Source organism: Nicotiana tabacum, chromosome 14, assembly GCF_000715075.1.
Source record: "Nicotiana tabacum cultivar K326 chromosome 14, ASM71507v2, whole genome shotgun sequence".
In the NCBI taxonomy this organism is placed as follows: domain Eukaryota; kingdom Viridiplantae; phylum Streptophyta; class Magnoliopsida; order Solanales; family Solanaceae; genus Nicotiana; species Nicotiana tabacum.
Window position 1 is genome coordinate 83,961,018 of NC_134093.1, and position 25,441 is coordinate 83,986,458.

The 25,441-nt window shown below is 37.3% G+C and overlaps 2 protein-coding genes across 3 annotated transcripts; both read right to left on the reverse strand.

The window, feature by feature from the left end:
- Positions 1-8,848: 8,848 nt before the first annotated feature.
- LOC107814807 (alpha-1,4 glucan phosphorylase L-1 isozyme, chloroplastic/amyloplastic) lies at positions 8,849-18,500 on the reverse strand. 2 transcript variants are annotated; one of them, XM_016640265.2, is made up of 16 exons: positions 17,926-18,451; positions 17,406-17,507; positions 15,539-15,777; positions 15,229-15,330; positions 14,846-15,022; positions 14,378-14,653; positions 13,587-13,858; positions 13,173-13,290; positions 12,657-13,088; positions 12,407-12,559; positions 11,542-11,670; positions 11,175-11,411; positions 10,904-10,980; positions 9,723-9,909; positions 9,303-9,503; positions 8,849-9,120 (listed from the first exon to the last, which is right to left on the reverse strand). In XM_016640265.2, the coding sequence occupies exons 1-16, from the start codon at positions 18,140-18,142 to the stop codon at positions 9,004-9,006; spliced, it is 3,036 nt and encodes a 1,011-aa protein (XP_016495751.1). In that variant the 5' UTR covers positions 18,143-18,451; the 3' UTR covers positions 8,849-9,003. The 2 variants fall into 2 exon arrangements, with proteins under 2 accessions (XP_016495751.1, XP_016495752.1); XM_016640266.2 differs by lacking the exon at positions 17,406-17,507 and having other exon boundaries at positions 17,926-18,500.
- A 3,342-nt stretch (positions 18,501-21,842) lies between these two features.
- On the reverse strand, positions 21,843-24,174 carry LOC107814806 (lichenase). The gene is made up of 3 exons (XM_016640264.2): positions 24,051-24,174; positions 23,103-23,373; positions 21,843-22,849 (listed from the first exon to the last, which is right to left on the reverse strand). The coding sequence occupies exons 1-3, from the start codon at positions 24,133-24,135 to the stop codon at positions 22,093-22,095; spliced, it is 1,113 nt and encodes a 370-aa protein (XP_016495750.1). The 5' UTR covers positions 24,136-24,174; the 3' UTR covers positions 21,843-22,092.
- Between the last annotated feature and the right edge of the window lie 1,267 nt (positions 24,175-25,441).

Sequence of the window (25,441 nt, forward strand, 5' to 3'; positions counted from 1 at the left end):
CTAGTGTTTTGATAATATAATAGATGGGGGATTTCATACCTTTATTTTCTCGGACCAGGACCGCGTTAACAACTACTTTATACACGGCGAGATAGACGATGAGGGGTTGTCCCGGTTCTGGTTTTGAAAGCAACGGTGGCGATGACAAGTAAACCTTTCACTCCTTCAGGGCTTGGACGCACTCAGGGGTCCATTGGAGGTCGTTATCCTTTTTGAGTACGCCGAAGAACTTATGACACCTATTGGAGGATCGTGAAATGAACCTCGAAAGGGCGGCGATATGGCCAGTCAACCTCTGGACCTATTTTTTGGTGGTCAAGTGCTCTGGTATCCCTTCGATGGCCATGATTTGATCGGGATTGACCTCGATACCTCGCTGCGACACTAGGAAACCCAAGAATTTTCTTGAGGCCATGCCAAATGTACATTTTTAGGGCTCAGTTTCATGTCGTATTGCCTGAGTATGCTGAAGGATTCTCTCAAGTGGTCGATGTGATCTTCTTTCCTTTTGGATTTGACCAGCATGTTGAACTTACGCCTAACCTGCCTCACCAGGGGTAGAGTGGATCGATGTTCAATTTGTGCGTGGCGATCTCCTTTGGGATACCTGGCATATCTGCATGGCTAAAAGCAAACAAATCAGCGTTAGCAGTTAAAAATTCACAACACTTACCCGGTTCCTGAAGTTTGCAGCCCATGTAAGCTTTCTTGATATGGTCGTTGCTGTCTAACTGAACGGGGTCGAGGTCCTCTATGGTCGATCCTACAGCCTCGACCATATCGGGGTCTCTGATGACATCCTCGCTGTCATCGCATACCGACCTCGACCCTGTTGATTGATATGCCTCATTTTCTTTATACTTTGTTTGTTGGGTGGTCGTACAGTCTAAGGCGATGTGGTAGCATTCCTGGAACGTGTGTTGCTCCCCTCGTATACTGAATGTTCCCCATGGAGTTGGGAATTTGATGATTTGGTACAAGCTGGAGGTGATGGCTCTCATGGTGTGTATCCATGGTCGCCCTATTATGGCATTGTATGTTGTGTCCTGGTCCATGATATGGAATGTGGTTTCCAGAGTGATGCCACCTTCTAGTACGGGGAGTGTGATTTCACCAGATATTCGCTCGACCGCATTGCTAAAACCAGTTAGCGAGATGCAACATGACAGTATCTTGTCTTCGAGTTTCATTTGTGCAAGTACTCGAGGATGGATAATACACGCGTCGCTCCTATCGTCTACCGTGATCCGTCTTATGTTGGTATCTAAAATTCGTAAAGTGATAACAAGAGCATCATAGTGAGGGAAATCCAAACCGTTGGTATCTGACTTATCGAAGATGATACTTTCTTCGAGTTTATCATACCGTTCGTAGGTGATCGACCGTTTGAGCTTGTGGATTGTGGTTGACTTCACACTGTTGATGAAAGAGTCGTCCCCGCCACCGATGATCATGCGAATGGTGTGGACCGGCGAGGGTGGTTTCGGCAGCCCTTGATGTTGTTCACGTCCTCTAGCAAAGTTGGTCCTTCCCCAATCACTTAGATTTTCTTTGAGGTGTCCCTGCCGTAGCATGTTTATGACCTCCTGTCTTAGGGTGATACAATCTTCGATTTTATGTCCTCGCTCTTGATGGAACTCGTAGAGGGCATCTGATTTTCTGGTATTCGGGTCTGACCTCATCTTTTGTGGCCACTTCACCTTTGGTCCGAGCTTCTCCAAGGCGTAGACTATCTCTGTAGGTGACACACAAAAATTGTGAGCGGATAGTAAAGAGGGAATACCTATCTCGTTCCGGTGAGTCCCTATTCTTGATCGAGGTGGGCCCTCTTCATGGCAGGATGAGGACGCAGTGGTGGTTCTGACATATGGGAGATGTCGTTCCCGGTTGGGTCGTGGGGTCGTGAGGCCGCGAGATCTCTTCTGATATCATTTCTTCGATATTTCCTGGATTCTGCTTGCACCGAGGTCAGTCGATGGGTCGGCCTATTAAGGTCATCCTCGTCTGCTCGGACTTCGGCTCAATATGTGTTATGTATTTCGTCCCAAGTCGTTGGGGGTACTTCATAAGCCGACTTAATAACTTTCTTGTTGCCCTTGAACCATTTCTGCTCAACCCGTTTTGAAAAGCTGCTGCCGTCATTCCTTCCAATACATTTGGCAAGGTCATTCTTACTAGGTTAAAACGGGCAAGGAAGTCCCTCAGCCCTTCTCCCGGAGACTGTTTAATAACAAATATGTCGTTTACTCTTACCTCGGCCTTCTTGGCCACGGCATGGGCCATTATGAACTTATCGACCATTTCCTCAAAGGTTTCAATGGAACGTGCAGGCAGTTGTGAATACCAAGTCAACGCGCCTCCCGTGAGGGTCTCGCCGAATTTATTTATTAGAATGGAGGATACTTGTTCCTTGGCGAGATCATTGCCTTTCACGGCGGTAATGTAGTGAGTCACATGATCTTCGGAGACGGTTGTACCATCGTATATTTTCAGATAGGGTAGCATTTTAAAGGTCTTTGGTATAGCATGTGGGGCAGCACTATCACTGTACGGCTGCTCAATGAATCGACCGGCATCTCTCTTCGGCAAGAGCTTAGGAGCGCCCGATATTTTATCGATCCTTTCTTGGTATTCTCTCATTTTGTCCTTAAGTACCTTGTTCTCATTTTCCATTTCCTCCATCCTTCTCAGAATGGTCGTGAGAGCGTCGTCACCTGCATTGCTAACAACATTGTGAGTAATACATGTCGTTGCGGGAGGAGGAGGAAGTTGATCATGTTGCTCGTCCACTGGTGGTATAACACAAGTTCTTGTATTTTCTATGGTTTTATCCCGAACGGGCATATGGAGGGCGTTGGTCAGTGTATCAGTTTGCCAGGCCTCAAAGAGCTTCTTTATTGCTGGCGGCGCCTCCTCTACCGCGGATGTGGAGGCTATCTTACCAAGAGATTTTGTGATGCTACAGTGGGAAGGGGTGACCCACCTCGCCTGGGGAGGCATTGGGCATTGTGTCCTCGTCCACTGCTTCAGAGATCTCATGGATGATGTTCATGAGGTTGGTTGGGAGGTCACTCATTATTCTCGTGATTTCTTCTCTATTACCTGCCATATTAGATCTATGTATGCAGAGAGAAAAAAGGTTCTTGTTCTTGTTTTTTTATGTTAGTGACCAGTGTTAGTTGTAGATCTAGAAGAAACTAAAAGAGTTAACTAGATAATTCTCATAGACGGCGCCAAATTATTTGACCAAAAAGTATAACTTTCGGCTAAACTATTAAATTTATATAATAACGGGTTAAATCTAGTTAATGATAATAACTCTAGATGTGAATCTTGAAAACGTGTGTGGGATGGGACAGATCCAGTGAAGTGTTGACAATGATAAGCACAAAATGTTCATAAAGTATGAGCAATAATGGAGGTATAACTAGCAATAAATAGAAATAAATGGTATATAAGTAAATAGGAGGAATGATTCACCCAATAAATGATGGATTGGACGAATGTTCCTCCTGACAATGATGAATGACAGATAAATCCAAGGTTTGTTCGAACTATTCTCGGATCTGGTGAAAAAGTGTGGAATAATATCGGCTAGAATCTTGATGAAAAGGTAACCTTTGTATCTTACAAGAGAGAGGGGGAGAGAGAGAGAGAGAGAGAGAGAGAGAGAGAGAGAGAGAGAGAGAATCTTTTTGTAAAGTCTGCTCTTATCACCATGAATATTCCATCCCCTTTTCCCTCCCTATTTCCTTATTTATTTGTGACATATCTCTAGCAAACCTTAATAGTGCAAGCACAAAAAATATTCACTAGAATATTCTCATTAATATCCAATTTCAGAAACCAGCCGTTATTGCTCTGTCAGCGATACTTGACCTCGACCTCGACTGACTCTTTCCTTATGCTATATTACCCTAAATATTCTAGGGCAGATTTTGTCCTATACAGTTAGTCCCTCCGCTTATTGAGGCCGACCTCAGGCGGGCTCGATGAGCGGATATTGTATAATGTGGTTGAAGCATTTGGACGACCTGAACGGGCCGTGATGATTGGGGCGAGCTAGCAACATGTCCTTTTGTGAGCCATAATTTCTAGGGTTGTAAGTCCCACGAATCAGGGTGACGTCATGGCGACAGACGTCATTATGATGCAATTTCTCGATACGTTCCTTTGTTTCACGTGCGTCTTCTGCTTGAGTCTGTCACTTCGGTTGCAGTGCCAGGTAATGATGATTAATTCCTTGCTTTCGACGCTTGAGTTTTTATAAATAGGGATATGTGGGTAACGTTTCAATTTTTACGAGACCCTTGAATCAAAGAACTCTGTATCTTCTTATTCTTCCTCCATTGTCGTGTATTTTCTTACCGGTTTTGGCGATTCTCGCTGCTTCTAACACTTCATTGTTTGAATATCCTCCCTTAACAACATGGCCAATGTACCCTCTGTTTTCGGTATGGAAATTGACCCTGTCCCTTTGGTGGTGCTTATACCCTCTCATGCTGATAGGGTCTTTGTCACCACTGAAGAAGAGAATTTTCCTACGGTAGAGAAAATAATCCCTCGTAGTGAGAAAGTTAGGTATGATTTTTTGAAAGCGCCTGAAGTCTCGAAATCACTGATGGAAGAGGCCGATCTAGCCAAGCTTAGGGCAAAATTCAACATTCCTGCCTATATCGATATGGTCCCAGCAGGACGCGATGCAGTGCAAATTCACAGCCCCGGATATTGCGCGTTCTATGCGTATCCTTTCCAGGTTGGCTATACTCTCCCCTTCTCCCATTGGCGGAGGAATATTGCCGCTATTACGGTGTCTGCCCGGCCCAACTCTCTCCGTACATTTACAAGCTTATTAGGATGTTTTCAAAATTAGCTGAGTTGGCCGGGGTCGAGGTCACACTCTGCCATCTGATGCATCTCTTTGCCCCAGCTTTTATAGGGGGACGATGTTGCATCTTCACCACTGAGGAGGTAAATGCCTGGTAGTAAAGATGGACGACAAAGCGAATCGTCAGTTCTGGCTCAACTACTTTTTTATTAGAACCGAAAATGTGGTGGCCAACGCGGACGACTTTTCTGACACTTAGAATCGTGCTCGTAAGTATCGGTTTTTTGTGAAAGGTATTTGATTTATCTATTTCTAGTCGTAGGCTCTAACATTTTTTTTTCTTCCTTGTATAGCCAAGGCTACACCTCCTCCATTGGTCGGGGACATTTCCGACTGGATTGGCCGGATTCTGCCTCACACTATGGGGATTCGTGAGTGACTGGGCTTTTTCAAGAGGGTCGGGCCTGCTTCTTCCTTGGCTTGTGAGTTGGTCGATTTTATATATATATATATATATATATATATATATATATATATATATATATATATTGATTTTCTGTTTTGACCGCATGGTCGCTTGCACGCTATAGATTATTACTGGTGGTGACAACTTCGATCATTCTTTTTCAGTTTGAGGATCTTCGAGTAGGCCGAGGGCTCCTCCTCCTGCGTTTTGTAAGAGGAAAGCTGCTTCTTCGGAGTCTGTTCTTGCTGTGACCGCGGCTAGGCCTGCTCGGTCATCTTCTTCTGTTCGTTCTTCTGCTGCGGCCAGGTCTACTCATTTGTTGGCCATACCTACTGTTGCTTCTGTGCCGGTTTCTTCTGCGCTCCCACATATATCGTCAACGGAGCTTACAGCTTCCCCTTTGCTTCATCTAGTGGACGAGGAAGAGGAATCATCGCCGAGTGATGTGAATTTGGTTCCCCATAAGAGGAGACCGGTGGATGTCGGTGATGGGATTGCCCAGGCGATGGATTCAGTGATGGGCGATTTTGTCATCCGTGAAATGGCGACCATAGAGCTTGAAGATGATGCTGAGTTATCGCTCGTGGTTCCGCCATCGACTGAAGCCGCAGAGGGTATGTCTCTTCCTGAAACCACGATGGAAGTTGATGGGTCATCGGCGAGAGTCTCTGATAACTTGCGGCAAGATGAGCCATCGGCCTCGCGACCGGCCAAGGGTCCTTCTTCGATGGCCGACATAAAAGGAAAGTGTGTAGCCGAGGATTGTTACGAGATGGGTTCCGACGTAGATGCCGATCAGGTGAGGATGATGGGGGAAGGATTTACCCGACTCGAAGTAAGGTTGGAGGGGTCCACGCGGACTATTGCGATCCCCATGGATCAAGATTTGTTGGTCAACACGGAGAACGTAGTCCCTTCCTTTGGTCCCCTCTGTTCTGATGTGGAAGGTAAATACTACGTAACTATGTCCATCAAAGCACCGGCATATAGTGTTTCTGTAGTCTCTGATCTTCTGATCTGTGTTTCTGGCTATTGTATCACTCAAACATCTTTGCGGCCAAAACACAAGATGCACGAGAACATGAATTTATATGCAAGTTTTGTAACAAAAGTTGCTTTAACGGGAAATGTCAATAGGAGGTCACATGCAAAGTAGGCCTTGATTTCAGCTACCAAGAAACAGAAAAGCACAGCTAACAATAATATAGGTTTCAAATAAAGTGCAAAATCAACTCATCTTTTAGTAGGGATTTTACCTTCCTATACTACATATTAAACTTTATTAGCCTTCCTAATCAAGTTTTAACTTAATTATATGGGCATATATAATTTACCAATTATATACTATTAGTATTAAACTATTAATGAGTATCTATTTATTTTATGAATTGAATAGGAAAATATTTATTTCTCGTCCCTGCTCTCTCTCTCTCTCTCTCTCTCTCTCTCTCTCACCCGGTCTCTCTTTCTCTCTCTGTGTGTCTCTCTCTCTCTCCTTCTCTGTTCTTTCCCCAATTTTCTTCCTTCGTTTTTCTCTGCTTTTTATCCTCTCTTTTTTCAAGGAATTTATCATTGAATTTTAATTGTTTCAATATAGAGTTTTAACTTAGCAATTTCCTTTCATGTTGCACAATTGGTGTTCGAATTGAAATTGTCAATCAATAAATTTTGAAAGTGTTTGATTCTCCACTATTGACAGCTAGGGATGGCAAACGGGTGGGTCTGGTCGGATATGTGATGGGTCGAAAACAGATAACGAAGAAACGGATAAATTATCCGAACCGACCCATATTTAATACGGATAAAAATGGGTTAACCGATGGATAATATGGATGGTTAACTGTTTTCTTTTAACCATGTTGCCACCCCTATTGACAGCCATTAAAAAGCTTCAAAGCTTTGAATTCGAATTTGGGTTTTCAAAAACTATTATTTGTTTGGATTGGGTGTTGTTGCAAACAATTGGAAATCTTCGTTGGAGTTTATATATCAATTTTGAAAAAAGAAGAGAATGTATGAATCGTTGTATGAAATTTGTGTTTAAGTTATAAATACTATCTTTTTACATAAAGTTGTTGATATGTACCAAAATTGTATTAAGAGATGAAGTTTTGATTGAAATTTCAGAGAGGAAGAAGAACACACCACATACAAAATATATACAAATCATATACAAAATACTACAAAAGACATATTGTATAAAAATTGTATGAAAATTGTACTTAAGTTGTATGATGTTGTAGTTGTATTTAATTGGGTAAAAAGGATATATAAAAGTTGTAGATAAGTTATAAATAAGTTGTATACTATATAATTAGTTGTATAAAATTTATTTTTAGTTTATATGTTGTTGTAGATATATCAAATTTGTACAAATTTATATTTTTAATTTGTATGGGGAGAGATGCTTAATTTGTATGGGGAGAGAGGCGGCATAGAATAGGGGAAAAAAGAGAAGAGAAAAAAGAAAAAGGGTGTAAATGTTCATACAAAGATGCAGTCGATCTTAAATTTTTGACTGTTTAAGCAATATGAGAAACTCCACCGATTATCCTCCTCGGCCTCAATTTCTTAATTGCATTTCCTTTCTAATAGAAGGTTTCGAAGACACATATAGCGTCGCACACCGGGGCATTGCCAATGGAGGTGGCAGCCAATTAAAAAAAAAATCATAATCCGATATCTGTTATGTTATATACGAAAACTAGAAAGCCATCACCCCGAAAGCCACACCATCCAGATCAAGAAAACCAGGACTGTATGTAAATAGTATTGGATGTGCAGGAATCCAAGAAAGCAATTCAAGTCGCGGATAATATTGCACTATGGACGTACATTAATTAATAAGAAGAAGAAAAAAAAGAGGAAGGAAAAAGGACAATTTTTCCTTTGAATATAGAAAGAGAATAGGGAAAGAGGAGAGGGGAAAAAAAGGAAAAGAGTGTAATTGAATCCTTAATTTAAGGCACCAATAACGGATTGTATATAATTTGTAAGTAATCTTTGTTTAGGGCGGGTAATATACAAAACTAGGACAATTTTGGTAAATAAGTTTCAAATATTGTATAGAAAAGAAAAAAATCTCTTTTTAGTGACTCAGCTAACCCGCCCAAGTTTAAATGGGTTTAGGTTGTAACCCGCTTATTGATTTGACCAAATGTGTGGAACTCGAAATGATCTATCAAACTATTGAGTGAAACAGTGTGGCTTGCATGATCTTGATTATAGAATCATCCATTTTTTTATGGATTTGTCATCGATAGGCAAGTATAAACATGAAGGGGAACCTTGCCGCAATAGTAAAAGTTGTCTTGTCCCCGTATGATCAAGAGGTCACGGGTTTAAAACACGAAAATAACCTCTTACAAAATGCAAGGCAAGGCTGCGCACATCAGACTCACGTCGGGTCCTTCCCCGGACCTTGCGCATAGCAGCAGCTTATTGAATCGGGCTGCCTTTTAGGCAAGTATAAACATCGAATAAAAATGTTACTACCACCCAGAGGATCTGCCAAGTTTGACTACGTATCGAAAATAAACTGAGAATAATGGAAGTGAGTAGCATATGATTCTCGATCTCTTATTATGTGGTAATATCATCCTCTTACAGATATATACGTTCAGAAAATAAAAGAGAAACAACTCATAATACAGGGATGTAGATTATTTAATGCTACTCACTGTTTTGTTATTTTTCCCTCTTCCGCCTCTTACGGTAATTTCACAGGTTCAATGTTCCAAATGTCTTTGGCATATTCACGAATTGTCCTGTCACTGCTAAACTTGGACGAGCCCGCTGTATTCAAGATTGACATCTTTGTCCACCTCTGCAAAACACCAGTCACATATATATTAGACATGAACAAAAACTAGTAAAACCTGGTTTTGCTCAAAGCTTGAAGCATAAACAAGTCATATTTGAAAATGTTAATAATCTGAGTTAATAACATAAACAAACATGAGAAAGTAGATAACATATCCAGAAGGAATTGCAAGCAATTGGACTTACTCTTTGGTCGCGATATGCCTCATCAACTTTCTCTTGGCATTCAATATAACTGGGGAAGTCCTTGCCCACAAGGAAATAGTCAGCACGGCCAAAACCTTCATCTCCTTCCAAGGATCCGATCAGATCATCGTAGTTATATGAGCCAAAAGCACCACTTCTGACAAATTCCTTGACCTCTTCGAAACGTTCATCAGGTACAAACTGCAAAAGAGAGGAAGTAAGATTTTTTTACAGCCTACGGGCAAGGTCCATCTAATGATCTAAATGGATCTGACAAGCAACTTTGTATGGTAATTGGTAAAGAAGAATAAAGGGGAGGAGGAGAATATACACAAAAGAAGAAATCTGACCAATTGAAATATATCAATCCAAGAAAAAAGAACATTCATCAAAATGTCAGACAAAAGAAGGTGATTTCACCTTTCCCTCAGCTCTTTCTTTTCTAAGTCCTGCAATTTCATGAGCTTGAGCGCCAAAGAGAAAGAAGTTTTCTTCTCCAACCTCTTCCCTTATTTCAACATTAGCGCCATCCAGTGTACCAATTTGAATACAACCATTCATTGCAAACTTCATATTACTGGTTCCACTGGCTTCCATTCCAGCCGTACTAGCGGGGCAGGAGAAAAAAGAGAATTAGAGACAGAGTCAGACATTTATAAATCTCTATATAAAGCTAAACCTACATGATTAATGGAAAATATTAGATGTTTGGTGTGGTTATCACATTATGGGGAAATGAATATGCTCACAAAACATTTTCAGCTGTTAGTTGCAACCTTTAAGTACTACCATTAAAAAAAAAAAATTTAAAAAAAGTACTACCATTAACTGACAACATAAAATCATCCCATTTCATGAACCATTAGTTGGCAGCTATTAAATTTTCCTATTTGAAAACTTTTTCCTTGAAATAGACTAGCCACAAGTTCCTCATTTAAGTACAAATCTTTGTGTTAAAATTGGGCAGAAGCATTAAGAGCCACCAATAAAGAAAAAGGAGCATGAAGATCAAAAGGTGCTTTCCCCTATTCCCTGCCTTTGATGTAAAGACAGGGTTCACCTGAAATATTCACATCAAATGCATTCACCGCTGCAGCAGATGTTAAAAAAAATGATGTCATCTACATAAAGGCAGGACACTTAAAAGAGTCGAAATGCATAAGTAAGAACTGGTGTCTTAACAAAAAATGGTGCCCAAATTAATTTTTTCTATATTATCACATATTGTAGGACCATTATTAGTATCAATTTTTTCTTGTAATAGGTGAAATTCTAAGTAGATTGTATACATTTTACTGCCGGGAAAATCAAATATCAAATGGTGCTGCTTTGAGTCTGTGAACACATCATTTCTCCATGCACTCAATTTGATGCAAAAATGAACTATGTATTTGGTGAATGCTACAAAATTTAACCTGAATCATTACATTATTGCAGCATGATATCATTCAAAACATCCAAGATTTAAACTAGGAATGAGAACTAAGCAGCTAGCCGACCAATTAATTTTTTTACAAACAAGTTGCTGGATCAATTGTTGCCAATGTAAGCAAATCTATGAAAATAGGCGATTCAAAAGAAAGATGGAATTAGTTAAATACCTGATATGTTCTGATAGATCGCTAGCAGGAATTAGCAATTCAGCGACACTTACATTGTAATCTGGCACAAATATTACCTACACGATAAAAAGGAGAGGGCTCTTCAGGTTGAAGGTGCAGAAAGTAATCACATGATGAAACAGATCCAGAATTATCACTGTCAAAATTGCTGAGAAGTAAACTAAAAATAAAATGACTTTCAAATGCACAAGAAAACAATAGCCTGTATCAAATAAGCAAAAACTTCTAAGACAAATAATCAAGCTGATACCTTCAATAAATCACCTATTTCTGGATCATGATTTATAGTAGCGCCAACATCTGTGATAAACTTTACAATCCTCTTCGCTTGCACATATGTGGCAAAAGCTTTTCCTCCAAATATGCATACTCGGGGAACATATTTAGCCTTTCTTTCTGCAGCTGTCATCTCTTTCATCCTCTTGTACCGATAAACGATGCCGAAGATATTTAACAGTTGTCGCTTATACTCGTGAATGCGTTTTACCTGATAATTGGTTTTTCAATTGACAAATGCATGATAGTTTTTTCCAGAAATAAGATATGATTCATAAACTAAGACAAAGCTAACTAATCTCTTATGGCTAAAACTGAAACTCAGATGGAGAAGAACACACCTGAATATCAAACATTGCATCTGGGATGACAGAATACCCTGTCTTTTCTTTGAGAAAGGACACAGCCTTAATCTTGTTGCTCCTTTTTGCTTCCCTCCACTCAATTTGAAGATTTTCATTATCAGCAAACTGTGTATAATACCCGCAGCCCAGTTAGAACATAAAGGTGAACCTTTTAGGCACATACACTCAGTTTGAAATTGGAACTGCTTTGTAAATAGTGATGATGCGTATATGTTGTATTTGTAAAATTGTAAGAAGATGCAGGTTCACCTTAATTTAATTTGCATTGTTTTGGTTCATTCTCCTGAAATTATGTAATTTAAAACTCCCAATTGAATTTCAGTTTTCAGTTATTCTCCTAATCTTGATATTTGTTGTCGACGGCATTGACTAAAATTCTGAAAACCAATTGAAAGTGGAGGGTAACCATACATGTTCAGTTTTAAGGGTGCCTAACACCTTCCCTTAGCCAAAGGAATTTCCTTGCCTAATCTCTGTTTTCCATAAACCATTTGAAGTCAATTTTTCAAGAGGGTTTCATTTCAGAACCAAGTTCAAGTTTGGAAAAGAATTTCAAAGAGATTGAGCAAGTGGCCTAATACACTTGGCCAATTAGATTGTTTCCTTATGTTATGTTAGCTAGTAACTCCAAAATTTTCAAAACACTTTTGGATCGTCAAATCGTCACGAACACTTACCCTTCAAATGTTTCCGAAAATAAAAAACCATAAGTTTCAAAGATTCTGCGAATTTTTGGAAGGTGCAACAGAGGGATGCATTTTCAACTATTTAAGAATAAACATCACAAATCATCCACTTCATCTTCTTAAACATGCCAAGTCAAAAAAGGCAAGAGAAATACCTGCTGCAGTTCTGCCAACTTTTCAGTATTCAGGACCCAGTCCTCTGTACCAGTCCACTTGGTTATGATACTACTAAGAGGAGGATTGCAGAAACGAATCCACCTTCTTGGAGTCACTCCATTTGTTTTGTTCTGGAACTTTTCAGGCCAGAGCTGTAAACATTAAGAGTAAAATAATACATGAATAACTCAGTTTTACCAAAATCACTGATCTGATGCATATTGAAAGATTCATGCTAATGATGCTTACCTCATAAAACTCATTGAAAACCTCCTCCTTCACAATTTCGCTATGGATCTCAGCAACTCCATTAACAGCATGGCCTCCCACAACACACAGGTTAGCCATGCGGACCATTTTTGGTGGTATAACAGCAGGTTCTGACACCACTGTATTTTTCTTATCAATGTCCTTCTCTGCACCTGGTTCTGGCTTCACACTAGTTTTCTCACCAGTGTCATTCTCTTCACTTTTGTCTTCTTCATCATTCGTCACAACTTCAACTTTGTCACTAACTTCTACTGTTTCAGTATCATCATCAACCGGTCTTTCAGGCTTAGTAAATAAATCCGCAACGGAACTGGGTAAATCAAAATTTTCTAAAATTCTCATAGCAGCCAACTTTTCCTCCAATTTGTCCAGATCTAGTGATCCATATTTTGATACAATTTCATGTACCAGCTGTTAGGACAGCACATTGCAGAAATTAGTCAAAACTTCAACATGCAAAACCGAATAGATTTGTTGAATTTGTAGTTCCATCACCTCCTCGTCAATCATCTGAATGATTTCGACATGTCTAGGGAGCAGCTTCTCCATCAATTCATAACTCCATTTCTCCAGCGCCTCAGGCAAAACAGTATGATTTGTGTAAGCAACAGTCCTGGTAAGTTTCCACCATTAAGGATGTCAGAGTTACTTAAAAAAGTAGGAGCTAATGTTTTTCTGTTTAAAAGAGTGTTCCTATCTCCTGCTATTTTGATGTGTCTGAAGTTTGATGGCCAATCAGTCCATGCGAACTGAAGTTCATAAATAAGGATCTCAATACCAAAGTATATCACTCGAATCATGAATTTAAAACAAATTCACATGATGCTTACCTGTGCAGTTTATTCAGCACAAATATCAAAGTCAACAGCAACCTCAATATGCTAATGCAAAGCATGTAAATTTAAATACCTTTTAGTAATATTCCACGCTTCCTTCCAACTCAAGCCCTTTAAATCTATCAATATTCGCATCAGCTCCGGGATACAAAGAGTAGGGTGAGTATCATTCATCTGCACAGCAACTTTTTCGGGAAACTCTTCCCACTTGATACGATCGCATGATCTCCTCTCAAATCGTGCAATAATATCTTGGAGTGAAGCCGAGCATAAGGTATATTGTTGCTTCAAGCGAAGGATCTTCCCCTCCACTGATCCATCCCCAGGGTAGAGTATGTAACATATCTGATGTTAGAGAAAATCCAGCTTAGCCATCTATTTAATGCTCTGCTATTTATGTCGCTATGTCCCTAATGTAATTTGAAGATAAGCCTCCAACCCCTGCCCTTCCCCCACCCCCACACCCCCCCAAAAAAAGGGGAAGAAAGGTGAGAAGAAAAGAACAGGAAAAGAGTAGGTCAAAATGTGCCTAGGACAGACAAGAATGTAGATATCAGGTCTTTTGTTCTTGACCTTTTCTACCAAAAACAATATAGTCATCAGTCTCCCATTAGATCAGTGTTCTGATCATCCAATGTATAGATAGTAAATCATCTGATAAATTCAAGACAAAGATAAATGCATCTTCATAAAGTCCAATGCTATGATGGAACCCGAAATCATGTCCTATAAGAGTTGTTGGTCTGAAAACGCAGTGACTATTGAGACGGGAAACTGAGAAGGCTCATACTGAAGCCTAAATTTACATTAAGAAAAGGCAAATAGAATATAAAAATGTTCTAAGAAATAAAAGATTAACCGAACCTTCTCAGCGTTTGCTTGGGCTTCACACGCTTTGGTGTGCTCTCCAGAATTGAAAGCAGATAAATCAAAATCCGCTGATGGAACCTGTGTAGACCACAGTCGGAGGTTGATTGTGGTTTTAGTCTTATACCCTGGTATGGGAACATCATATGCAACTGCCTTTATATCCTCTCCACCAATCCAATACCTCTTTCCATCTGATCCTGTAGTGACTTTGCCATAGAATTTGATAGGATATGAAACATCATTCCTCACAATTTCCCATGGACTGCCAAGCTGCATTGACAACTAGCAATAATGAACATCTACATTGCATGAACTATAAAAAGAAAAGTCATAAAGAAAGAGAACAAAGGAATTTGAAAGCTCTAAAGGGAAGAGGTGAATAGAACACAACAAGGATATAAATAAACTTAGGACGTAAACACACGTGCAATCAAAGAACTAATGAAGTAATAGAAAGCGTACTTCAAGCCAATCTTCAGCCACCTCCTCCTGACCATCTTTAGTAATGTGTTGCTTAAATAAACCATATTTGTACCTAAGTCCATAGCCCCATGCTGGGTAGTTTAGTGTTGCCAAAGAGTCCAGAAAACAGGAAGCAAGCCGCCCCAAACCCCCATTTCCAAGAGCAGCATCTGGCTCCTGTCAGTAATTGTTCCATAAATAACAAGTAGTTAACTCCAACAAAAACATAAACAGGATTGGCTCTTATGGCTTCTCAATACTACAAAACAGTGGATGCACGATGTCCCAAATGAATACACATAGTCCAATTGTTTTAGAGTAAAATCAAAAGAACTTGGAAAGCTAGAAAATTTTCTGATGCATGAGATAAAAGTCACACTAACCTGAGAAGCCACATTTTCTAGATTGTGGCCAAGATTTTTCAGAGCTTCTGCATATGCACCGGTAAGCTCCAGATTACCAATTGCATTCGACAATGCTCTACCCTAAACAGTACAAGGCATGAATAAAGTCAACTTCCATAGACTTGCTTATGCATGTTTTCAGGAACTTTCATGTGTAACAAATAAATATAAAGACAATTAGCCAGCAAATATCAAACTGATTAATTTCCTATTAATAAATTAGGCCATATCTCTGCAGAGCGAATTAGTATTATCAAAGAGCAAAGAGAAAGTAAGATTAATGAGATACCTGCAGAAATTCCATGGATAGATAGTATGCCTGCTTCATATTCATCTTCTCATAGAAATCATAGGTAGCATTCCAATTAATAAGAAGCGAATCACGGACACTTTGGGCTGTTGCAAAGAATGCCTTAGGGAGCTCAAACCTTTCAGGAGAGAATAAAGGCGTGAATTCTGCATGGTATCTGATACTTGAGGCAATAGATGCGGCATCAGGAGCAAAAGAACTCAGAACACTCTCAGCACCTATATATGTCATGTAAGGGAATAAGCATAAATCCCGTAAATAATAAATTGGAAGGAACCGATGGAAATAACAACTTTGTGTACCAAGACCTTTGCGTGAGAATGCACGGGAGAAAAATCTATTTTTGATATTCTATGAATTATAATATAATGAGCCCTATTTATACCATACATATCATACTCCTATTCTATGTGGGACTAGGACTAATTCATATTATGTACATAACTATCTAACACTTTGGAAGTTAGATTTCTAAGCTATCCGGTAGAAGTTTCTGTTAAGAAATGGACACTGGGTCTAACTCAACCTCAAAAGCTAGCTTATGAGGTGAGGATTGCTCAAGACCAATATGGAACAACTCCAAACCCTCGCGCACGCCCAAGCCTGCCAACTTGAGCGTGGACAACATAATATGGGGCCAAATATTGCATAAACCAAGAATCGGGATGAGCCTGGGTCTGCTACTATGATAAGAAATGCTGACTCAACCCCAAAAGATAGCTCATAAGGTAAGAATTGATCAAGATCATACAAGGCGACCAAATATTTCCACATAATGGTTCCATTTTTAGCTTTGAAATAAGCATCAATCTCTTCCACATTATTGCGAAATGATGGCCTAGGAGGGTCTTTCGGAAACAACCTTAATAACTCCTTCGGGGTAGGGATAAGGTCTGCGTACACACTACCCTCCCCAGACCCCACTTGTGGGATTTTACTGGGTCGTTGTTGTTGTTGATGGTCTACTTGTATTATGTTAATGTTGTAAATTGAAAGGCAAATGTCATATTTATGTTTTTGGCTCCATGTATACATATGTAGAAAATTGTACTCCCTTTGTTTCAACTTATGTAATCCTATTTCCTTTTTATTCTGTTTAAAAAAGAATGACCCCTTTCTAAATTTGAAAATAGTTTAACTTAAATCTATCATTTTACCCTTAATGACAAGCTTTTATACCCAACAAGACTTATGGCATGTTTAAGATCACAAGTTTCAAGAGTATTTATTTCTTTATTAAACTATGTGCTCAGTCAAATAGGTTCACATAAATTAAAAAGAATGGAGTAAAATGTCTTTATATAATAAACCACAACCAACTCCAAATCTATTGACTCAAGATACTAGATCCACCTTTGTTCAAATGGTGAATTCTGATTCCTTTTAGCACTCCATTTCGTCATGAAATAAGAAAGGAGCAAGAAATGTTAATGATCTCACATTTCATATTAGAATACCACATTGGATGCTGAAAAAATCCAACGTTGGTTGAGGATATGGGCAGTAGTCTGGTCTTCGACAATCCTCCTCTCACAAGCTAGTTTTTGAGGTTGACTTAGGTCCAAGGTCTATTTTTCTTAATACCGGTTGGACTGATTAGGCAGAAATTAACCAACTTTGATTCACTTAAAATGCAGATAATTGTTGATCTCATGGAAAACCAACACCATAAACTAAACTTTAACTTTCAGAATTTCACAATTTGTGCAAATTTCAGAAACTAAACAACAAGGTCAACACACTCAAAAAAAAATAGCCGTAGAAACATGCAACAACAACAACAACAACCCAGTATAATCCCACTAGTGGGGTCTGGGTAGGGTAGTTTGTACGTAGTAGACCTTACCTCTACCCTGGGTAGAGAGGGTAGAGAGGCTGTTTCCCATAGACCCTCGGCTCCCTCCCTCCAAGAACTCCCCACCTTGGTCTTGGGGTGACTCGACCTCACCTAGAGCAATAAGGAAATGTTAGGACTTAGGAGTAAGATTGACACCTTCATCAGTAATAGGATCCTCAACAATACTGCCTCTGTTCCATTTGATGACACTCTTTCCATATTAGTAAAGAATGATACTTTTGTATATTTGAAAATAATTTAACTTTAAACCTTTCATTTTTAACCTCAATAACAAGCTTTTATTGACGCACAGAAATGTCAATTACATGTTCTCAAACTCCATGTCCAGTCATGCACAAGAAACAAACAGGAGTAGTTGTTAATCCGAGTGAAAACAGAAGCACCAATCAAATTATACTTTTTTCGTGAAAATCGTAGAAATTAAACAAGAAGGTCAATAAACTCGCAAAAACTATTGTTAATTGATTAGACATTAAAAATAAGGAAACATTAGGAGTTAGAATGAGACCTTCCTCAGTAACCGGATCCTGAACATTCTGCTTCGGCTCACTTGAGACGCTCTTCACGTGGAAACAACGTTTTACACCCCGAAAATCCGAGGTTCTAGTGAGGAACAACTTGGAACTTCTGTTTCTAGAATTGAAACCGATCAATCTCGAGTTTGAGGCGTAATGCTTGTATAACTCTGCTCCATTTGCAGTCGCACAGTACGACGACGTCGCCATTTGCTCTTCGCAGATCTATATTTTTACCAAATGTTCAACTGAACTCGCTGATTTCAATTTCCAGAGTGAGAAATGGAGATTTTATAAAGGTGAAGAGAATGTGGGGAAGGGAATTATGATCATAGAGAAGATAAATTTGTTGAGTGTTTTGTGTCTACTTGTGGAAATGTCACGTTCCTCTGTTTCTCGATTATCAAAAAGTTAATTATAATCAATGGAATCACGATTATCCCCTGCACCGGGACTAGTAAGTACTGTGGATCTTACTCTACCTAAAATGCATAGTGGGTTTTGATCTCCTACGATCCGAGACTCATGGAAGATTTCTACAAACTTGTACACTTTTACTTCATACCCAAAAGCAACGGGAAAATAGAATAGTTATTTATTTTTTTGTGCTCCAAAATAAGTGATGAATTAATTATTTTTTTCTACATTGTCCTTAGAGTATGTCTTAAGGATGTTTATGTAAAGAGATAGTAAAGGTTAATATGGTCAATTTCTTTATTAATTAATGTTAAAATGTGAATTTCTTAATCTGTGTAAAAACATCTAAAAATATTACTTATTGTGAATCGGAAGAAGAATTCACTTAATAAATGTGTATTGGTGTGACGTGAACATCAAGGATAAATTCTTTTGTGGATAAAAGCATTTGAGGTTTGAAATTTCAAAAATAAAAAATTAAAACGCTTATTTCACTGTTTTATTTGTGGTTATAAAATCACGTTATTAAGTATAAAATGGAAGGTCAAATATAAATTATTTTTTATATACAAATTTGTTATTTTTTTAAACAAACTAAAAGAAAAACATTATCACATAAAGTATAGTTTTTTATTTTAATATTCTTTTTTAAAATACTGGTGTTAGGTCAGTTTAAGCGAGTTGGACTATTATACTAAGTTAACGTTTGGCCATAGATTCCCAAATTTGTTTTAAAAAATATAATTTTGGTGAAGTTTGGTTTGAAAATGAAAATCTGTTTTGATATAATTTTTCAAAACATATTTCACTTCTTTTTTTAAAAAAAAAATATGAAATATGACTTATACCCATAAGTTATAAAAACTATCAAAAATCATAGTCCTAAACATAGATAAGTTTGGCATAAAATTGTCATTTTTATAATGAACTACATAATACACTATCCTAAAATCATAACCTGATATTTTAATATCAACTGCTAATAACACAATTACTAGTCACTATAATTCGTCAAATTGCAATAATATTACAAGATCCATCAGTCCAAAAGAAAATGATAGTAATAATTATTTGTTGGGTCATAATAGATGATGAGTTTTTTTATAAAATAAAAAGTTAGGGGTAAATTTTAAAATTGTGATAAAATCAAACAGTAATATTTTGGGCCAAAAAAAGGTCTAGAGCTAGTTTTGGGATTTGAAAATTTTGTTTTCAAAATCTACCAAAACATGGATAAAATCTATAAAGAAACATGTTTTGCCAAAAGAATTTTAGAAAAACTTGACAAAATCTATGGTCAAACGGGGCCTAATATCTGGTATCTCTCACTATCATATATAGGTGATAATTCTGCCTATCAAAATTTAGAGACACAACAAAAAATCACTAGAGTATTTTTTATTATATTGAAATTTGAATCATCATCTATCTAGGGATGGCAATGAGGCGGGAGGGGGCGGGAGAGGGCGGGAGGGGGCGGGACGGGTTTACTCTTATGCGGGTGCGGGGCGGGTTAAAACAGTTTTTAAAAAATTAAAGCGGGGCGGGGCGGGTAGCAGGTTTAATGCGGGTTGGCTTTGAATTTTGATCTTTTTCTGAAACAAAGCGATCATTTCCACTAAATTTTACTTTCTTACTCACTAGCAATTTAATTTCGGTTTCTCTCCAAGAAAAGCATTCTTGTTTTTGTATCTTGTACTTATTTTATTTTCATTAATTTATTTTTAAAAACGATAATGGTTAACTTTGGAAAGCATGAATAGTTAACTTTCAGAAAATAGTAATAAGGGTTATATATATATAATCAGTTAAGCACTGTCACCATAAGTGGCTTAGAGCCCGTTTGGACATAAGAAATTTTTTTTTTTTTTTCAAAAAAAAATTACTTTTTTTTCGAAATCAGCGTTTATTCATAAAATTTTCAATTTTCACTTGAAGATGCATTTTGAAAATTTTCGAAAATTTGAAAAACTCTAAAAAGTTTTTTTTCAAAATTTTTACTCAAATCACTCACAAAACTTTAAAAACAACCCAAAATAATATTCATGTCCAAACACAACTCTAAATTTCAAATACCATTTTCACTTTTAAAAAAAAAAAAATCCTATTTTGGAATTTTACAATTCTTATGTCCAAACGCCCACTTAATTTTCTTAAAATGAAAAACTACTATTCTTCTACAAGTATTCCTTTTTACTGCTAATTCGACTGAAATTTCCTTATATTCCAGTAGAGATAATTATCTAGTATCAATTAGGGGCAGAATCATGAATAATCTTGGGATAAGAGTGATTAGATCTATAAATTAATATGCCATTAAACTTAAATTCTAAACTGCAAAAACTACTTTTATGTCTTTAGCTCAACATTTAATCACTCTATCCAATATACAAATTGTTATTTATCATATTTTATTGTTTAAAAATTTCTACTGAACTATCTATCAATCTAAACTTCTAGTAGTATAAAATGTCAAACTAGTTTTTTTAGAAAAAAAAATATATAAGTGGGGCGGATTGAAATTTTTGTGAGTTTTGCCAAATCCGTCCCGCCCGCCCCATTGCCATTCGAGTGATCTATCAAAGTCTTGGATATTGTAGAGGAAAAAAAAAAGTTTGGGCATTGGATGGGAAGAAAAAGAAGTAACTAAAGTTGGCGTTAGTGGATGTATCGAATCACTACCACTTGATGTGATATGGGGCAAGCGGTACGAAAACATGGTGTTCGTTAATTGCTTTGTGGGCCGAGGCAGGAGATTGACCGTCCATTTGCTTTTCACTAAGATATTCAAATCATAGAGTTTTTGTACAATACTATCTTGTCTCCTCTTACTATATAAAACTCATTTTTGATTTTATAAGGTAACATTGTTAGAAACCCCATACCTATAGAAGTTTAGTGAATGGGCCACCATGACGTTAGCTTCAAAATTTCGACGAGCATTTTCAATGGAAACGTCAAACTTTTGAGTTCTTCCAAAAATTAGAAAATATTTTCTTTAGATCTATGGGTTCATTTTAGACGGAGAGCATACCTAATGTATATGGTTTTCTCAAAGGATGCATTTGGATAGTGTGAAGACTAATTCACTAACTTTTTAGCTTGGATCACCCGGTGGTGGAATAAAAAAAGTTTTTTCACTCTTACATTCTCGAGTTTTGAGTATTGAGAATAAATGTTAGTGATTTAGCACGACAAAACACTCTCTAAGTCTAAATTTTTGGTCTTATTATTTGTCATTAACGGAATACGCGTATACTAGTTTAAGTCATGGCTTGGCAACAAGAGGCCTAAAACAATTCAGCGTTGATGCCCGATTGAGTACATGGTTTTCTACTTTTCGCAATATGTTTATTTCATGTATATATGATTTTTCATGTTAATTATTACTTTCATCCTTTTTTCAGTACTCTGGCAGATGATTCTAGACAATCAAATACAGATTCATTTGGCTAAAACTTTAGGTGGTGCAATAAATTGATAAATGGGAATCTTGGAAAACATGAGTCTCTCTTCTTTGCAATTAATATTAACTTACAAAAGGCTGCTTGTAGACTACAACATCTCAAGAACAGAAAGTTTAAAACACCACTATTAATTTCCATTTTATCATTGCAGAATCAGCACTCAATTGTTTATGTAATTTGCTTAATTTGTCTCTAGTTAACAATCCATGAGGACTAACAGAGAGCAAGTACTAGTGTCTCATTATAATAAAATTGCGTAAAGAACAAATTATCTTGTCACATCTCACTTATGAGAGAAGCTGCAGTAGCATTATTTTCAGCAGAAATGTCCCAAAATCTATCTGAAAACCCAAAGTTGAGTGGATATTTGGGGTGCTTGTTTGGGGAAAACAATCCAAAATGTTTCTCCAATTCAGGGTTCTTGTTATTCTCATCAAACATGGCAAATAAATAGGTCTCAATGACTCTATTAGGCCTTCTTGGACTACCCCTTTTAACATGCTGAATTAAATTGTTGTAGTAAGTTGCTGCGTTGTTTGTTGTCGCTGCAACTGCGCCAGCAGACGGCCAGCCACTCTCGGACACAACAATCTCTATTGAGCCCCCTCCGGCTCGAGACAGGGCAGCATACACAGCATCCAACATTGCATCAAATAAGTTCCTATATCCAAGTGAACCATCTTGTACCACCACATTAGGTGCAGTGAAAAGAGCATAGGGGAGAGAAATGTCACGCGGATTACCAGCATAGCTAAAATAAGGGTAAATGTTAACGAGCAAAGGCGAATTTATGCCCCTTAAAAATCCAATAATCGGATCAATGAACGACCGAACATCGTTCCTAAATGAACCCTGTGATGGTGGAAAAGAATTCCCAATCAAGGTCATGTCTACAGAAGTTGAGACTTTGATATTGTTTTGCAAACCAGCTGAAGAAATTGCATTCCGAATGTTCCTCATGGCCGGAAGAAGGTATCGGGTAAGTGAAGATGTGCCTGTTATAGGGCTGACTTCATTTCCAACAGCAATGTACCTGAAGACATAATTAAATAAACAAAAGTGTTAACGATTTAAGGTTTTAGATAAGATAATTACACACTTCAACGTGGTATTACAATTTCTGAATTTTAGACTTAGCAGCACCTATTATCAAAAAGAACTCCATGAGTGAAAAAGAATTAAGCTGCACATGAGAGACATGTTGAAGACATAATAAAATATAATCTTTAATTGTAACAACTTAACCTTATTGATGATATATATATAGTCACACAATTTAACAATACCTAAATTTAACGGCTGGCCAGAAATTTCTAACATTCCTCTGTACCCAATTATTTGCATTTGAAGGGTTAGCAGCAATGTTTTGGAGATCTGAATTGGGAACTCCTAGCATGACTTCAATGTTGGAGCCTCTTAAAGCTTGTAAAGCTGCTTGATTTGGATCATAAACCCTCATTCTTCTTATGTTTCTTGACTTGTAGAGTTGTACAACTTGTGATGCTGGTGGCAAGTTGTTGCCTAGCATTCCATAGCAAATACCTATTGATTGAGCCCCTACCCCATAAGAATAAAAAATAGTGTTACATATTATAATTAATTATGAATTCTTGCAAAGTTAAAATAGCCAGGGAAAAGGTTAAATACCTTTCTGTTTTATGAAATATCTTAATTTTACTTGAGGTTATTCATATTTTTTGCGATACCAAATCATCTTGTATTTATCGCATAAGAATAATAGAGGATAATTTTAAACAATAGTCAAATCTCTAGATATGTAAATTTGAACCTTTTTCTGTTAATATTTTGACATGTGAAATCCACTCGGTCCACACTCGAGTTCGATTAAGTCCAACGATAAATATAAAATTATTTGTTAATGACTAATATATGAATGAACCAAAATATATTGAACGATAAAATTAAAGTAATTCTTAATATTTCTCTTGGAAAAGACTTGGTAAGTCCCTCCTCAAATTGGAAAAGCTAGTGAGTTCTAATTGGAAAACCATATGAGTTTTACCCGAAAAATAGCAAATAACCACACCAAAATGAATACTTTGCAAGTTAATTATGATAAAAATACACAAATTGGAGACGAAAAATAAGGAAATAGCTATCATCAAAATGGCTAATGTATATTTTGCAAACACAAAATATAAGACTATTATTGACTTTGAAATTCAAAATTTTAGACTGTCTTTTGCATTTTTTGTTGAGAGGGAGTGGCATACCTACTATCATAGTGCTGCCAAGAAGTAATCCTAGCAGTATAATAGCAGCCATTTGAAGAGTAATATGTTTATGTAAGGTAGCCATGAAGAAAAGGCTTTTGTTAGAAACTAATTTAGATGAAGCTTTCACGTAACATCTCATTTATATAGAGATAGCCTTAAGCCTTTATAAAAATATTCAAGTGGTGAATTAAATTGAGACGCCAAGAATTTCATTTAAAAAAATATATATTTTGCTTGTTCTCATTTTTCAAGATCATTAATTTTAAGCTAATCATTGGATGACACATTTACGATGACAAGAAATGTGCAATTTTTCGTTATTATTATTACTAGACAAAATACATAGTTTACCCACCGACCTTGCAGCGAAATCTCTTGTACACACCTCTCGTTCACGGAAAACTTTTTACACACTCAACCTTTCAGAAGTATGTCTAAGATACACTACTTTTGTCTTTGACCAATTTTTCAAGTAACGTGAAAGTCAAGCCCTAATAGGGTCGTGACACGTGTCATTGACCTTAAAAAAGAAAAAAATATTAGAAATTACAATTAAAACTCATCTTCTTCATCTTCTCATTTTCTATCTTAAGCACCATTGTTACTGCCACCATAGTTGTTTGTGAGAAAGTTTCTAACAACACCAAAATTCAACCACACTATCTAAACAGCTAGCCGAAAATAATCGAGTAACAAATTGAGTTCAACAACCCAATAATCAACAAGAACTAATTGAATTTACAAGTTTTTTTCGATACCCCAACAATGGTGGATTCTAGATTTTTTTACCAAACCTTCAATACTACTGTTAAAACTTTTAAATCTATCACAAATAATTGATTTTCACAATATTTAGACAATAAACCAACAAAAATCGCTCAATTTTAGATCTTCTTTCAAAAATTCTATTTGGGGAAGAAGATGGAGGAGGGTGGTCTGAGGAAGAAGACCAGAGGGAGGGGAAGGGGTTCCTGTGGGGAAGGGAGACAAAAAATGGGATTTTTTATGGGCTTTACGCGCTTTTTTTTGTGTATGTAAACACGAAACTGTTATCTAGTCAAAAGTAGTGTGTCTTAGACACACTTCTGAAAAGTTGAGTATGTAAAAACTTTTTCGTGAAGGAGAAGTGTGTAACAAAAATTTCGCTACAAGGTTAATGTGTGAACTATGTATTCTACCTTATTATTGTTGTTTTGTAAGTTAAGAGCCGCCAGGTTGACGTAATTTTGTTCAAATATAATGTCCACAGAGTACTAACTTAATTTCTTGGTCAACTTCATTTGGTGGAAAAAGAAGATGAGTTTGATGATGTAGAAGATTAATATTTTCTCTAAATTAAGGTGACTTGCCAAATGCTGCATTGACTTTAATATAAGATATAGCTAGTT